This window comes from Urocampus carinirostris, chromosome 7 (genome assembly GCF_059441175.1).
Source record: "Urocampus carinirostris isolate Australia breed hairy pipefish chromosome 7, RoL_Ucar_1.0, whole genome shotgun sequence".
Taxonomy (NCBI): domain Eukaryota; kingdom Metazoa; phylum Chordata; class Actinopteri; order Syngnathiformes; family Syngnathidae; genus Urocampus; species Urocampus carinirostris.
Genome location: NC_142355.1, coordinates 296,545 through 314,155, shown reverse-complemented (window position 1 = coordinate 314,155; position 17,611 = coordinate 296,545). Strand labels below are relative to the sequence as shown.

Below are 17,611 nucleotides of genomic sequence, written 5' to 3'. Positions count from 1 at the left end.
GTGCATTTCTGTGAACGGCCGCAGAAATGTAACAGTGAGACACGTTTGTTTAAGAAAGACGCAAGTCAAAACTGCCAATAAACACCATAGAAGAAGAAGTTAAACGTGTTTTTTCATTTCAACTTTTCAAACTCTTTCGGTGTACGATCTTTTTTACGTCTCAGCAGAACCCAACCTTACCCTAGTCACAGTACTGAAGTCGTCTGTATAGATATTACAATGATTTGTGCTGAGTTTAGAGAAGCGGTGCGCAAACCATTTCACAAAACATATGCGACATCAGTAGTCAAGGAGTAGAGAAAAATGTCCTTTTTTTAGGAAGTGATTACAATGTACGAGAGATTTCATTTCGGTCACAGAATAAATTGTAATCCAGATCAGATGAATAATCGTCTCGGGAAACAAAATGAGCAGATAAATCCCACCGCGGGGATGCCTAGCGCCACCCTCCCGAACTTTGCCCTCCGCCGTGGAACAATCCGGCTCTCCTGATCGGCGGCAAGCGCGGGCCCGTATTACAGTAATCCGGGCCATGTCATCACGGAAGCCGGCTGACTCACGAGGAGTGGAGGGATTTCCTTCTTGCTCAACATTTCTGGGAACTACAGGCAAATGTTGGGAGCGCTCGTTATTTTTGTACGACGTTTATCGTTTCGGATAAAAAAAGGGAACGCATGTCAAATATCTTATATAGTTATCATATATATTTACACATTTAGTACATAGATTTGATTGTTGCATCACTTTAAACACACTTACTGTTTAAAGAGGGCATCATCATTTTTGGCCTCTTTTCTGGTGTGGAAAGTGATGCTTATAGCAATCAAATGTGAGCAAACGGCTGTCATTCTTTCTGGCATTGTCCGGCGACAAGACACACGGACTAGGGAATTTCCCTACTAAGGTTTGGACCGTACGAGTTGTGCCATGATCATGTTAACGTGCTACAAATATTCTTAATAAAATGCAGTGAAAGCAGAAAATTGAAGAGAGTGCAAATGTGTGATCCCGCTTCACACCCGTGCGTCAATTAAGCTCGAGTATCTGTTGTCTTTGTTGTTTGGGATTGAACAGTCCATCTATAAACCGAAGCCATATTCCCCTAGTGGTAGGTGGATCGAGTCAAGAAAACACATTCACCAAACATTCATACCCCTTTGTTTATCCCGACCTGACTCCAATCATTAAGCTCACAGGACAACGAGGGGTGAGTTGCTGTGCCATGCAACCCAAAATCAGCAAAATTAGCATACACTGGTTTACCCCCTCTGCATCATATGCGTCAACATCAGTCATTCTTAACCATCCCTAGCGCACACTCTTGCATCCATTAAACTTTCCCGCGACACTCAACGGACTTAGACTTCTGGAATGACTACACACCTTTTCCTTTGTACAAGGGAACCACGGGTGCACTATCCCAGTCTTTGAATGAATGAAAACTTTATTCCAACATCAAAATAAAAACAGAACAAAACAATAACAAATTAATGTTACATAACATGTTCGAAAAGGGGGTAGTAAGAAGCAAATGCTTCTATTCCCTACCCCTTCCTCTTCCCCAACAAATACACCAATGATATAACAACAATTATAATGATATTAATAACAACAGTTATGATATAACAATAGCAGCAATAACAACAAGGTTAATTATAGTTGTAAATGCAGTATTTCCAATCCCTAGTATCACTCATATCCCATTTTCTTCATTTCTGTATTCCGCCAGTAATGTTTTTTTATATTTAAATTTGAACAAGTTTGATCGGGTCTTGTAAATTGTTCCAAAGTTTGCCTCCGCGTACATTCACTCACATACTTTTCCTGATGGTTCTCACCTTTGGGATTATACGACAGCCCCTTAACTTATAATTTCCCTCTATCCGAATGAATCATTTAGAGATGTTTTCTGGCTCAATTTTTTCTTTGACCTTAAAACATCTCATTTTAATCATTTGGACTGCAGTCTTTTGGTAGCGCTCCAAACCCAAACATATATCCAACAAGCTTACAAGCCACACGATCACGGATTCACCATCTTTCCTTCATCAATCGAGGCACAAAGAAAATCATTTGTCCTTTCTCTTATTCGGTTTGGAGTTAGTACAAAAGTACTCCTAGAAAGAAATAGTTTTCCCATTGAGCTGCAATGGCCATAGAAGAACGATGACCGCGGTTGGTGCAGCTTAACAAATGAATCGATATTGACGCCATTTCCAAATGATTATACGAACAAGTATAAGAAGGAAAAGGCAGATTCCCACCTGGGCCGAGATGCGTCGGTCGCCTCGGTTTCTCAGGCAGACGGCGGCGGGCGATTGGACCTCGTCCGAGGAAGTGCCGGACGCTCGGTCGCTCTCGCCGTCCGAGCCCGTCTTCAGATTTTCGTGGACGATGTCTGCCGGGGATAATAACCGGGACGTTCCCAAAAGAAAAAAGAAAAAAGGATATTCTTAATCCACGGGCCGAACATTTTGCTCTTATTCCATTTTGTTCTATAACTATATTGTCCTTAAAATAGCAAATTTGCGTGTCTGGCACATGTTACATCATTTTTGCTCATTTTAACCCTTAATGGCATGTGTTCTTCTTTGGAGACCATGCACGTCAGTGTACATTATTTGGACGTGATAACTCAGCAGTTTAGACTTCTAACCATTACAAATGTTGAGCAGCATCAGACCTTTCCACACACACATTTTATAAACAAATAAACATGACTTGCATCCAAGATGAAGGGTAGGTAGCGTGTGTCGGAGGTGGCGTGGCTTTTACAGGAACAACAACATCAATAGGGCAAACGTCAGAATTCCTTGGTCATCGTGTGCTGAATTTTGGTCTTTATACGCGAAAAACATTTTGGCGATACACCACGGCCCGAGAGAAAAATGGAAATGTCTTTAAATGGTTTGAAGCCCAGAGACAAAATAGATACGGAGTATCTCGGGTAAGTGTTGATTTGCGAGCTCTTAAAGTTGCATAAGCCGAGAGGTTGGTGCATTTTTGGCTATTTCAATGCGGTTTTAGGGGGGTCGGCTTCTATGAGAGTATTTGTCAGGTTTTTTGTATTTAGGTGGTTATTTTTGGAGTCATGAACTACTTCTTACTGAGCTTACTGAACTTTGAAACAAAGTAACGGTAAGTAATCACCATTTTTAAGTCATGTGCAAGACACCGGTTGCAATAAATAGGTGTCATGGGCGACTGAGCCAAAAAAGTAGAACATAATAAAAGAGGGTGGTCCTTCTCCTTCCTACCCAGGCGACTGCCGTTGCGAGGCGCAACAATAAGCGAGCCCGGGCCTCCCAGGACGCTGGACGGACGCTGCAAGGGCGGCTTCTTCAAGGAGCCGGCGTGCTGCTCCAGGAAGGAGTGGACGCTGTGGGCCGAGGGAGGACGACCGCTCTTCACCGCCGGTTCTGCCGGAAAAGAGAAAACGGTTTCCAAACAGCAACACGGGGATATTCCGACAGGAGCGGCGTCCATTTTATTCCCCCAAAATCATGAATTCACTGCCACGGTTTCAAAATGGACTAGAAATTCAAAGGCACTAAAAACTGCTTTAAAGTGAGTGTGTAGTAAGTCACCACCAAGTAAGTCGCTTGGAAGAAAAGCACTTTCCCGAGTCGCAAAATTTCAGCCGGGGACAAGACTTGAACGCTGCTTTTAAAAGAGACTGAAAAGAGCCCATAGCTGAAGTTGGTCAGAGTTGGTGAAAGTGGCGACCTTTAGCGGTCGAAGCTACTAAAAAAGGACCGTAGGACCTGTCACGTAACTGGCCAGAAAAGGAAACAGTGGTAAAAACATGGAAGATGACATGTAGTACGTTGTCACTATTGCATGAGTTTCCCAGCCATATTCGTTTCATTATTTAATCATCACATTATTACTTTGATGATCACTTCCTTTAGTTGTTAAAAATGCACCCTTATAATTATCCACATAATTGCGTCCATTTTGTTTTAATGCATCCTTTTATTCAATACTTTTCCAGCAATGATTCTCTGATGAGTTTGCTGTACTGTTATCATACCACCTGCATAACCCAGTCCTGACAAAGGTTTCATGTGAAGATGTTACTGGACTGAAAAATCCCAGTTTTTGTCACTTTTGTCAATCCGCGCCCCCTTTTCCTAGAAGACAGTGGAAGCCAGCCTTTTTTCCATGCTTGTTTGAGGGATGACTTCCTTCCAATCGCAGGCCAAGAGTATACTCCGTTTCATTTTCATTTTGTAACTTTGTGATAAAAGTCCTCGACCGAACTGCTCTCTTTAGCTCTTTTTCTTCGTCCAAATCCAACAGTGGCTAACATTAGTGACTAAAGAAGGAAACGGTGGGGGAAAAAGTGAAAAATCCATGAACGACGGGACTCGGCAACATTTGCTTGGCGAGTGACACTGAAGATAAGGCAGAGCAGCTAACAATAACAATAGCAGCTAGCGGTGAGCCGTAGCATGCACTCAAGTGTCTAATTTGAGTAGCTAGAGAGTAAAGCGATAAAAAAAAAAAAAAAAGATGTCACCGAGGGATGTTTATTCTCATAGGTAAGGCGAGTGACATCGAAAGACAAAGCACGAGCAGCAGACGATCGAAAAGGAAGCTGGCGGCGAGCTGTAGCCTTCAATCAAGCGGATAACGGAAGTGGCTAGAGGAGGAAAGAGTGGGAGGAAAAGAAGTCTGAATGAAATAACTAGGGAATCATCACACTTGGAACTCAGCTGTTTCTGATAAACTGCCATTAAGTACTTATCCTCATTCGGGCTTTTGTCTATGAGATGACTCGCTGGGATTTTAATTAAACAAATAAATCACCGTTTTTTTCTCTCCAGACTACAAGGCGCATCTCAAAAGCCCAAATTGGCCAAAATATGCTAACGCCTCATTATCAGAAGATGGGGTGGAGAATACTGAAAATGCATCGTTACAATTAAATGATACTGGATCTAGTAACTGTTCTGCCTATAAGAAACAATCAAGGTGGTCTTTAAGTAGCCTCTTGTGGTTGTTTGCTAAAAGGAAAAAAAAAGAGAAGTGCAAAACTCGGATACCCCCTTAGACGCAAACTTGCGAAAACTCGTTTTTTTTGCCGTCGTTGAATTCGAGAATCATTTTCCGCAAGTATGATACTTATTGAGATTATTTGAAGATTTTAATTTTATGGTTATGTTTAGAACAAAAATTCCATACTTGATTTTTGTTAAAGGATTCTACGTTTGAGAAAAATATACGGTAAAGTGGTTTTTGCGTGTTCCTTATACAAATCTTTGAGGTGAAACCAGATGTCATCATGTTAATATATGTTCTACGGAATAAATGATTTGAATAGAAATGACTTTTGTATTTCATGCAATCCTAGCTCTTGCTCTAGTTGTAATGCAGTGGTCCTGATAGTGCGGTGCGCCTTATAGATGAAAAATATATCACAAAAGACTTATTTCAGAGGTGAGCCTTATAATCCAGTGTGGAAAATAGGATATTTTTACACCACTATGGGTCACTATAGATCACTCATCGGGCCTTTAAAGTAATAAATAAGTATATTTCCTTTGTCTGGGGGAGTTCCTCCCCTCGGAATTCGAACGTAAAAAAAAATCCGGCCGGTTAATAAAGCCTCGGCGCTCCCACGGCGGCGTTATCTCTCCGCAGCTGCCGTTTTGGTTTACGACCGTTGCATCGTGGCATCGGGACCGGAGATTTGCCCCTCGGCCGCACGCTTCCCATGCGATTTTGCACAAAAAGCTCGGCTTCATCGCCGCACAAAAGCATCGCCGAGACATCGAGCGAGAAAGTGCGAAGCGTGCCGCAAAAGAAGAGCCGGGAGAACGCAGAGAAGGCCCGGGAGTCGAAAGATACTGCTGGCGTCGCCGTGGAAACGGCTGAAATTCCTCCTAGGCCGTCGCGGCAACCGCTTCCTGGACTCCCCTCAACCTTTAGTGCATTGGCCAACATAGCAGGGCCCATGAATACAAACTCCGTTTCAACACCCGACGTTGTCAAAAAGCAAATAGGTGTCTCTACGATGTCCACCGTCACGGAAATTTGACCATTTCGAAATGCACTCGGCACGAAAACATCACGGGCCATCTGGAACGAGAAACCCAAAAATAAAAAAATCCGCCTAAAAGCATCTCCGCATCGATGGACTTTTGTGTTGCTTTGGCCCTCTGATTATAGATTACAAATAAACAGACCCCTCAGACTCCTTTCCCGTATGGCCTTCAGGCTTTGAACCTTCCGTTGACACAACACTCGACCTGTATTGATAAAACGGACAGTGCTTTTTAGCTCCGGATATCTTTATCCAGAATGGACCGATTCAAATGAAGATTGACGCATTGGTCAGCCAATGAAATTCTCAACATAAATGTATGCGATTTAACAAAGTATTTAGATCAGTACCGGAAAAAATGTGCGTAAATGCCACTCGGGATCCAGATTTACGCACCGTTATTACGCGTAACTGTGCACAATAGTGATAGACACGGAAAGAGAAGTGAAACATTTACAACTCTTTCACAATGTCTAAAAGCTGTGCACTTGTCTCCAAACGGCTACATTGGGAAACGCAAAAAATGTGTAAAATACGATGTTTAGTTTTTCAGATTGAGATCAAATTTGACCTGGGAGCAGCTTCATGCTTTGGCCCAACTCTTTTCCAGCTAATATGCCCAACTCTATCTTGCACCATCATGATGGCACTTTTTGATTTTATCGCTCACTTGACATCTTCCAAGGACATTCTATTCCATTAAAGGGATAAGAAAATAGACACAGAAGGTGTCGTGTTCCTCCCCACAATCACGCCGATATGTTCCAAAATATTCCATGCGCCGTGGATTTCGAGAAATTCATTTTCAGAGTAGACAGTTTCACCTCGTTTCTTCTAGAGCTGTGACGTCACTGGATGACAAGAAGGACTCAAAACAATGGATCATCAAAAGCCGCGCGGGGTGAGTTTCCCTGCCGTTGTGTACGATGTGCGTTTCTTTATTGCCTTCACCTTCTTCCAAGTATGCGATTGTGACTTTTCCTTTTGTGTTTTTCGCCGCGTGTCTTGCAATTAGTATATTATTGTTAAGATAGCTCCTTGTCAGCGTGCGGGCTTCTGAATGGCTTCCGGTTTTGTTTGGTCCGGATTAGCTCAGTTAGCAGTCGGCAAGCCAGCTAGCCGGCGCGCTCCTTTGTTTTTTCCGCAACCGGGTTCATTCTTGTTGCCGTGGTTGCTCGTTGACTCCAAGGTACTCGGACTGCTTACTGGATGTTTATGGTCAGCCAGCGGATCGTTCCCGAATAGTCCTTTTTAGCAGCCGGCTAGCCTGCCGTGTCCCGCCTGATAGCCCCCGGTAGCGCTGTGTGTTATTTTTGCCATTTTGGGCTGCTTGCCATTTGTTGTGCTGTTGTTGGTGTTCTTCACCTGACGTCACAACCCAGGAGGTCAAATAAGAGACAGACCGTCTTCAAAAGGCATTATTTCGGAAAATAATATAGCAATAACTATATATAGATATTATGCAAAAAAATGTGAACCGTTTTCTCACATTTTTGGGTATCCCTTTAAATGAGGGATGGCGAAAAAAACTCACCGGCGTCTTGGCCGCCATTCTCCCCGACGGTCATGCGTCTGGCGAGGTCGGAGAGCGAGGCGTCGACGGTTTGGCTTCCCCGTAAGGTCTGCGAGAGGCGACGCTTGAAGCGCTTCATTCTCTCCATGGAGGGAGCGCACGGCCTGAAAAGGCAAAATAGGGGCGCCAGATAAAAGACACATTCGCCTCTCTGTTCTCGACGTTTCCCCGACTCAAAATAATATACATTAAATAATTCTGGTCACCGTATATACAACATAGAATAATCTTGGCTCGGATGCAGTCGAGGCTCTCTCCCTCTCTCGGTTGGTACCCACCCCACGTCTTCCGATTGGATAAGCGACCAGGCTCAGAGCCACTAAAGCAGGAAGAATATTGTTTGAGCGGAGTAGACGGCACCTGCTCAGCTCACTTGTGAATCAAGACTGCTGATAATATTACAATTTTAAAAAGTCCGTGATAGAAAAGCGCGGGTGGGATTCAGAGTAAAATGTGAAGTTAACTTGTTTGAGGGAAGCATGTTCAGGTGGAGACTGATATATTAGCTTTTATCATAACATTAGTTTGTCATTGAAGTGTTTGTGATTGAGCGAGAGCATACAAAGCAGGCTAAAGTGGAAGGCTCGTGTTATGGTAACAGCTAATTACTCAACAGGAGTGCCCCCATTTTCTCAATTGGCTAGCCCCTTTGAAATTTGGATGCCCTTTTTGCAATACGGTTTAATGCGGGTTTTTGCAAAACATACTCACTCAGCTATTGAAGTTTTAATGTACCTTTATACAAGTTGCTCTTCAGCCTAGTTTTATTTCATGCACCGTGAGTTTTTGATTTAGGTGAAAGATGAGTCGTGTGAGTAGTGCTGAAATTCACATTTTTGGACTGTTAAAGGCAGAGGTGTCAAACAGTCGGCCCGCGGGCCAGATCAGGCCCGCTAGGGTATTGAATCTGGCCCAATGCTGAGGGAAGCGCAAGAGAAAAACGAGCTGCAAGTTGGAATATGTCCACTTGATGCTGTCAAAGCCAGGTGCCTCTCACAAAAGCTGTACTTGTATTTCTCTCTCTCGCTCTCTCTTTTTACCTTTTTCTTTCACTCTCTCTCTCTCTCTCTCTCTCTCTCTCTCTGTTTCTTTTGTTTCTCATGTTTTCTCTCTGTGTTTTTCTCTCTCTCTCTCTCTTTCTCCATTTTCCTTTCCTTCTCCCACACTCTCTTTTTCTCTCCCTCTCTTTCTCTTATTTCTCTCTTTTTTTCTTTGTCCTCAATCGAATTGACCGGCCCCCAAGAGAATGTTTGTTAGATCGTTTGGCCCGCGAATTCAAATGAGTTTGACACCCCTGCTTTAAGGATTCAGGGTGCTATTCAAGTTTTAAATGAAATAACAAATATTCTTTGTTTGTTTTTGCACGATTCAATATTTCTAACGCTAATTTTTAACCTTGTACGGCAGATGAACATGGGCTCCATCGATCAGTTCTTTTGAGAACAGTCTTTACCCTCCACAACATGTAAAAGGATTCCCGCGAGAGCACGGATGAAGCCGTGTTTCACGAGGCCAAGAGACAAAGATTGTGTGGAATGCCCCCGCGAAGGACTCGACCACAAGGGGGCGCTCCCAACGGCACAATGACGTTAATTATGACGGGGCGGACGGCGCCGCATTCCTCCTGCTGAGAAAACCTGACGCCTCGGTGAGAGATTCTTTCCCGGTTGGCCCGGAACAAAGTTTGCAAAAACTGATGAAAGGAACTGGTAGGATAGAGCCCCCGGGATACAACATAACTTTGGGTTTGCAACAAAAAATTGCCATTTAGGGGGTTGATAGAGACAAGACAAAAACATTACAATGACAAAATATCGTGTTATACAACATTAAAAAAAAAAATATATATATATATATATATATATATGTAAAGGGAAAAAATAAAATTTGATCTATCTTTGAGGTGACTTGAGCTGGTACAGTAGAGTGAGTGGGTGGATGCACATGGAGGAGGAGTCAACAGGTTCAAATTAAAACCAATTTTAAAACTTGAAAGGATTGTCATGCTCTTAGTATCTTTCCCTGCTTTCATAACCTTCTCGATGATCCTTCCCAGCATTGATTGCTCATCGACAAGCAACTTAAGGAGGTAGTGAAGGTAGCGATACCTGTGCCTTCACTGTATTTTGCAATAATCACAAGCTTTGTTTCAACGGTTATCCCGGCTTTGCTTCTTTCTTTAGCATCAGTCTAAAAGCCTCGGGACCAGTAGAAAATAGAGTACAAAAATACAGAACATTGAACCCTTGTTTACTTTTTTACAATATGTATACAATTAGTACCCTTTTATAAATACACCTTTTAAAAGGCCCACCCATTTGTTCTACAAATGAAAGTATGGTTTACTGTACCTTTAAACATTTCAGTTTTGTTTTTTTACCAATACCTACTCTCTTCGGAACTTTTTAGCCAATCAGAAAGCAGAACACAGTAAATGATAAAAACCATGTCAGGTCGACCGTGTTATAGCAAAGAATTACCAGATTGTATGGCCAACTGGCAGTTTTTACAAAGCACACAAGATTATGTACTGACTGAAGAGACAGAAAGGCATAGTGGGAGGGAGTTTAGCCAATAGCATATCTGCATTCTCCCGTAACAGGTCGTCAACGACCGAGACCGCCTTAGTGATCCAAATCAGGCAGGAGAGAATGAGCCACGGCGCCGCCACCGCCGCCACCGCCGTCGCCGCCGCCGTCGCCGCTGCCGCTTTACGAGCCCGGAGGCTTCGGCGACGCAAAGCGTTTCCACGGCGACCCTGAAAAAATGGCCGCCGCGGGCCAACCGGAAAGAAGACGAGCGCCGTCAAACAAAATCATGCCGGAGCACGTCGGATCTTTCTCTTTCTTAAGGGCGTTAGAAATCCTTTCGAGGGGGCAAAACGATGGCGTGGCAGAACCTCGACTAAAAAAGAAAATATCCGTTTTGGATCCAAATTCTGCACGATAAACGATCCCATGAGAATAACTCAAGACGAGGGATTCTGATCACAAAACAGGATTGATTTCAAAGCAAAGAGAAAAAGGAAAAACCTCAGGTCACAAACATTTTTTAGGATTCGTTAAAAGAACCTTACTTACGAAAAGGAATAATATAGAAAATATAAGAAAGGCACAAAAAAAAGGACATACTGTTTGAATAAAACAAAACCAAAAAATAAAAACCTAAAGAAGACAATAAGTTAAAAAACGAAGGTAACAAGAATATAAGGAGAAAAAAAACCCGTTTAAAAAAGAGAATAACCCGATTGGTCATAAATAAATAAATGAAAAAGCTAAGGCGGCCGACACTTATAAAAGAGAACATACATGAATAATAAAACATAGAACACAGGGTTTATTTAAACAAATATATGTATGATTGAGTGAAGAAATAATATAAAAAGAATGGAAAAAGCAATTCCTATTTCGTTATTATGCTAATTGAATGAATGAATAAATCGAGATTTCTCCTTTAAAGAGACCGGTGTTCTCTTCCGGACCAAAAGAAGGAAGACGGCCATCGGAGGAGGCACAAAGACCCCGTTGTGCGGTCGACCCCGGGATACAGCGTCCCCGCCTCACAAGCGTTTCACTTTAGAGTGGGATGTTTTGGAACCCCTCGTTACAGGGTTTCCCCCACCGCGCGACAATAAGACCAATAGATATTCTGTGTCCCATGGCGAGTTACATACAGTATCCAAGATGGCTGCCTGCGATCGGTTCGCGTCATAGAAGATGCTGGTCTAATATTGGTTGGCGACACAAAATCTAAAAATGGTATTGGCTGAATTACCTCCCACAATACCTCTCTCTCTCTCCATTCGGTTCAGAATTTAGCGATTCATAAAGACTTTGCCAGTCAGCCGGCAATCATGTATTTTTAGCCCCGTTTTTATTTGCTATGGGTCCCAGGTTTTGCGCCCGTTCAAGAGAGAAGCAAAAACACAGAAACTAATCTACACAAAGAAAGCACAAGGTGTTGATTATATCTTCTAAGGGCATGCCAATCCATGCAAGTGGTACGGGTTCGGATCCATTTTCAAGCTCATCTGCCCCCCCCTGCATCCACCTGCTACTCCTCTTGACGAGCTCAGTCAAGGTAAATGAAATTTCATTTTTCCATTTCATGTATATTTATTTATAATGTTATTTAAAGGTGGTAGCTGTAACTTCAAAATATTCTTCTCGCTGCTGACGCCATCTTCTGGCTCATATCATCATTGCAGCCTCTGTTTTGCACGTGCAAGTACGCGACTCTCTTAGATGCAGTCAGATAAACTTGTTTTTTTTTTCATCTTTTTTTTTTTCTTTTGGGCTGACATTCGGAACATATTTAAAACAGTTCCTTTACTGACTTTTCCCATCTCGTCTTAGAATTAAAAACATTTTCTTTAAAAGAGCCCGCGCGGGAGGTCCAATTTCACCTCAGAACTCATGAATGTCATCACTGAATATTTTAGCACTATTGTGTGTTTTTCATCTGTACAATTACAGATGAGAATCTATATATTATTCATAGTTATTATAAATGTGCTTCTTTTTTATCCACATATCTAAATGGAGTATATACTTTCTGTATTTATTTGACGTTTTAATACGAGCGGCAGCCTTTCCAGCAGCTCCGTGTTATTTCGCACTTTTTGTGATTTCTTGTTTGAAGTGTCTACTTCTATCTTTGGTGTTTTATCGTTCCGTTTGACAACGACACTTTGGATGACTTTCTATTCTACGATTATGGGTTTTAAAGCACAAAATGCGTCGATTCGAGGAATCGACTCCTCGCCCCGAAGAATTTTCGCGCCGGCGTGATGAGGGGGCCCTATCGTGGATGCAGAGCCAAAGCTAAGGCTGACCGGCTAGCGTCGTTATAAGTCTTCGGTATTGTCCGTAATCGTGGTAAATGTGAACTCTACCAAATAAGACCGACGAACTACCCGGCTTCAGCGCTGTTAGGGCAGACAGAGACACGAAAGCCTGCGGGAAGCGGAGAGGAGGCGGACTCGCTATCTACGTTAACAGGAGGCGGTGTCACCCTGGGCACAAAGATTTCCATCTGCCGCAGGGACGTCAAACTTTTGGCCTAGCGTGTGACGTCATCACTCCGCTGTTGCTAGATAGATAGATAGATAGATAGATACTTTATTCATCCCCGCAGGGAAATTCACATTTCCAGCAGCATCCCTGAGCTGAGAACAGTACAATAATAAAGCCAAAAGAATACAATATACAAATACCCAGTGTGACGTGCAAATGCCCACTGTAGCGTGTTATATAGAATAACTAAATAGTGCTACACAGAATACATATTGCAGTAAGATTCGGTAATATCCAATGTAGGTGGTGTGGTTTAATGTGGGCCTTTACTCTGCCGGGTGGAGTTAAAGAGCCTCATGGCACGAGGAAGAAAAGATCTCTTCAGTCTGTCCGTAGTACAAGACAGTGACAGCAGTCTGTCGCTGAAACTGCTCTTCTGTCCGGAGATAATGCTGTGTAGTGGATGCGATGGATTGTCCACGATTGACCTCAGCTTTTTCAGTGCTCGTCTCTCAGCTACTGTTGTTAGGCCGTCCGGCTCTTTGCCCACAACAGAGCTCGCTTTCCTAGCCAGTTTATTGAGACGAGAGGCATCCTTCTTCTTGACGCTGCCTCCCCGACACGCTGCCGCAAAGAAGAGGGCGCTTGCCACTACTGTCTCATAGAATATAAACTACAACAACATTATCGGGCGCAGATCAACAATTATACCCTGCCGTTATCCTTTTGGTGTTTGGTGCGTTCGAGACCGTGGAAAAAACAGAGCTTTTGGTCTGATTAGGGTTAGGGTTCGAGATCACGGAGATGAAAAGAGTTTTGCAGCGTTTCACATTTCTTTTCCATACTTTCAAACTTTTTTCACGTCGGCATTAAAAAGTTGATGGCAGACCAGCAGTCATGGGGAAGTTAGCTTTCCTTCCTCCCAAAATATTGACTTTTGCTGCCCCGATGAATAGGGAGAAAGGGTGAGAGAAAAGAGAAATGAAAGCGAGAGAACAGAGCAAGAGAGAGAGACAGAGAGAGAAGCAGATAGAGAGAATAGAGAGAAGAGAGAGAGCGAGGGTAAAAAGCGCGGTGGGGTCTTCAGCTGCGGGGACGCCCCCTACCCACAAATGCCAGAAATGAGGGGACGGCTCCATCCGACCGGTTGACCCCGCTAGACCGGCTGTCGCGGGACGATCGGGGGGATTTCGGGGGGGGAGAATCGCGGATAAACCGGTGGCCCGGGCGGGAATTTGGGCGGGCGGGGGTGGCCGGTTTAACGCCCATGGTAGGAAAGCGGCACAACGTATTCGCGGCTATCTATAGCGCTAACGCGGCGGCAGCTGACATTCGGGAGAGTCAACATTCCGCAGTCCTGAGTTTGTTAAAGGGGGGGGATAGGGTCATGAATCCCCCCGCATACTTTAGGACAGGGGTGGGCAAACGACAGCCCGCGGGCCACGTGCGGCCCCTCTGCCTTCTGAATCCGGCCCTCCGGATATCATACCAACAGTAAAGAAAGTGCTACAAATGAATAGGTCTTTTGTCCCTTTGCGTGTACAGCAAAAATCCTCCCCCAGAAATACAACAAAAATGCCACCAAAAAAACCTCAAATATAAATATCAAATTTGCGCTTAAAAACAGGTTTCTTCATTCTGAAACCAAAAGAAATGCTATTGAAATACTAAAATACTACTATAGTAATACAAAATACTGCTTCAGAAACATTATCCGGGAAATACTAGAAAATGAAAACTACACTAAATTTCAAAAATATGACCAAACTACTGGAAAATAATAGAAACACTATGACATTTTACAGTAATACTACTAAAATAAAACTTTTGATATACAGTACCTTATTAAAAACACGATTTCTGGTGCAAACATTGTCTGTGTGACTACAACAAAAGTACTAAAACATAAATACCCCCAAAATACTACAAAATGACTGCTTTCACTCTTAAAATACTTTAAAATACCTTGGAAATACTACAACAATACTGCTACAGTAATACTACAAAACAAAAATACATCTGCATCAATATCACAACAGAAATACTACAAAAATCCCAGAGAAACACTGAACAAATACGACTATGGAAATACTACAAGAGAAATACTGCAAAGATACAACTCGAGTTATAGTGCAAAATACTTCAAAATGAAACTACAGTTCACGATAATACAAAAACACGACTCGAGAATTATTGCTACAAAATAATAAAAAGCACAAAACCCGATACAACAAAAATAAAACTACAGTAATACTACACAAATGCTACCATGGCAAAACTACAATAATACTACAATACAAAAACACTACTAGAGAAATATTACGACAGAAATACTGCCACAGAAAAAATAACACCAAAAATACAGTAATGCTACAAAAATGCTAATATGAGAATACTACAGAAATACAAAAAAGACACAGTAGTAGATATACAAACAAAACTGCTATGGAAATACTACAAATATAAAACTACAGTGACAAAAAAAAAACACTACAGAAACACTAAGTTAATACTACAAAAGTAAAACGACAGTAATATTCCAAAAATAAAACTCCAGAAATACTACAAAAGTACTAGTGAGCAACCAAAATCCAACTTCAGAAATACTAAAAAAAAAACACAACTACAGTAATCCTCCAAAACTAAATATCAAATACTTCAAACAGAGCCCCGTTCATTATTGTGTTTGTTTCAACAGCAGTTTGACGAAACTCGTTGAGGAATACAGCAATTTGGCATGTATATTATTCCAAAATGGGCAGCACGGCGGGGAAGTGGTTAGCGCGTGTGCGGCACAGTTCTGAGGTCACGAGATCCAACCCCCTGTGCGGAGTTTGCATGTTCTCCCCGTGCTTGTGTGGGTTTCCTCCCACATTCCAAAAACATGCATGTCAGGCCAATTGGCCGCTCTAAATTGTCCCAGGTGTCCCCTGCCCACTGCCTGAAGATAGCTGGGATGGGCTCCGGCAGCCCCGCGACCCTACTGAGGATAAGCGGTGCAGATCATGGCTGGAAAAGACGGTACTCCAGGACGGACCCCTTGGCGACGTTGCCCACGCTCGAAAGCGGTGAGTTTTAGCTAGCGAAAGGTTTGGCCGATGCGTCATGGAGGATTGGAGCCAGGGTTCCGGGAAAACGTCGCTCGTGCTAAGCTAGCCAGCGCGTTCCGCTCCCAGCTGTTCGCCGGCGTCTCGGGTGACGGCGCTCCGCCCCGAGACCCGGATCCGCCCGTCCGCCTCCCGCGCTTCGCCGGGCCAAAGGGGAATTCTCCGCAGGACCCGAACCCCGACTTACGAGTCGACGGGTTCCTTTCGGGTCGGAAGGAGACGACGTAACCCGCTACCTACGACGACTCGGCCGACGACCAGACGGATCCTGCAGAGAACGATGCGCAACTCTGTCCAAAGATCAAGTCGAGAAAATCAAAGAAATGTCGTGGAAAAATCCAAATGTCGGGATGATCGTTCAAACCACTAGGAGGCACTACATGGGACACACTGTCCCTTTAAATTGTGGAAATCTGGAGGCCTGCTTCACGGAAATAAAAAGATGTTGCTTCGCTTCTTAAGTCTAAAGATATGATGGGACAACGAGTTCTTACACGTATAGAAGGGCACAGAAAATTCGTATTATTGTTTAGGTTCATGTTTTGTTCAGTGAGAAGGAGCTGGTGTACCAACATATCCCACGTTGTCATCCTTTCATATTTGGTCGGGTGGAAGAAAGTTGATGCTCCATCAAGGTGTTTCGTGGTCTTGTTATGTCCAAGAGCGAGAGTAAGTTTTGTGTTCCTTTCATGTTTTGTTCAGTTACAGTTTGTTGTTCCGGCATCACGGTCTTAGTCATCGTGGCACTGCCGGTATTGTTCCATTTCCGTTTGGTTATAGGTCCTGCGGCACACTTTGTTTCATGTTTAGTTCAGTTAGAGGTATTGTTCCAAAATTCGGTTTCACGGTCTTGTCCCGTCTCAATGGAATGTTTTGTACAGTTATTGCTACTTTTGTGTTTATGTTTCATTGGGTTCGAGTGCTCCAACACTGTTTTGTGGTCCTGTTTTGGCACTCTTGCTATTGTTTTGTCCACCTGCGGAAAGGTTTTCTTTGACGTCTTACTTTGATGTTTTGTAAAATGAGCGCCAGTTTGTGTTTCATGGTCTTGTCTCACCACTCTCTCCTCGTGGGTTTGTTTTCTATCACGTCGCTTTAACGTTTTGTTCAGTAAGCGCTAGTTAGCGTGCCCGCATTATATTTCATCTTTAATGATATCTCGGCTTTATTGAACTCCACGTGTGGAAATGTTTGTGTTTTAAAACAAATGGAACGTCTTTTGAAAAATGTTTGCTTAAAAGTAGCCGGTCGGTATTTCACCAATTCTCGCATTGTCCCTTTTATGTTTTGTTCATTTAGATCTAGTTAGGCGCGACTCTCCTACCCTTCAAACCCTGTGTTAGCGTCGCTTTAACGTCTTCAAACTATCCAAACGATCGATTTCATTTCTGGTGTCAGATCACCCTACGGGAGGATGTCTCATCAGGGTGCGACTTTTCGGTAGAACATCGGTTTGTATCCATTTTTCAGGGAGTTGCAAAGTTAAGGTTACACAGAAATATTTCTCCCATGCCTATTTTTTCAAGTCTTATTGTTCATCAGGCTAGCCAAAATAAGTGCCATCGAGCCTCGGCCTGCAGAAGCAAGCTTGCTAGAGTCGAAGGTGGCGAACTCTTGAAACCGTGTTACTTTTAATTCTCTGTTTAAGAAGCGCAATTATTTGGTGAGAAGGAAGCAGGCTAGAATGATGGCAGTAAATCAATTACGCTAGCTTGAAGTGAGCAAAGTCACGTGTATTATTTGCAACATCCATTTTGGCCTGTTCATCCTGGAAGGTGGATGACCTCATGTCCAGCCCCTTCTCAAGGTTCCTCATTTTCTTCATCCTGAGGTTTCTGAGTTTTTCCTTGCCCTCATGTAGGTTTTA

At 43.1% G+C, this 17,611-nt stretch overlaps 1 protein-coding gene across 2 annotated transcripts in view; it reads right to left on the bottom strand.

Annotated features, from left to right (window-relative positions):
- Positions 1-17,611, bottom strand: part of LOC148362030 (cyclin-dependent kinase 17-like) — a 36,295-nt gene that overhangs the window by 17,564 nt on the left and 1,120 nt on the right. For both annotated transcript variants that reach the window (XM_088339432.1, XM_088339431.1), the window contains exons 2-4: positions 7,584-7,726; positions 3,258-3,419; positions 2,265-2,398 (exon numbers count right to left, since the gene is read on the bottom strand). In XM_088339432.1, the coding sequence (XP_088195558.1) occupies positions 2,265-2,398; positions 3,258-3,419; positions 7,584-7,710 (423 nt within the window). In that variant the 5' untranslated portion in view covers positions 7,711-7,726. The remainder of the gene's footprint in view (positions 1-2,264; positions 2,399-3,257; positions 3,420-7,583; positions 7,727-17,611) is intronic.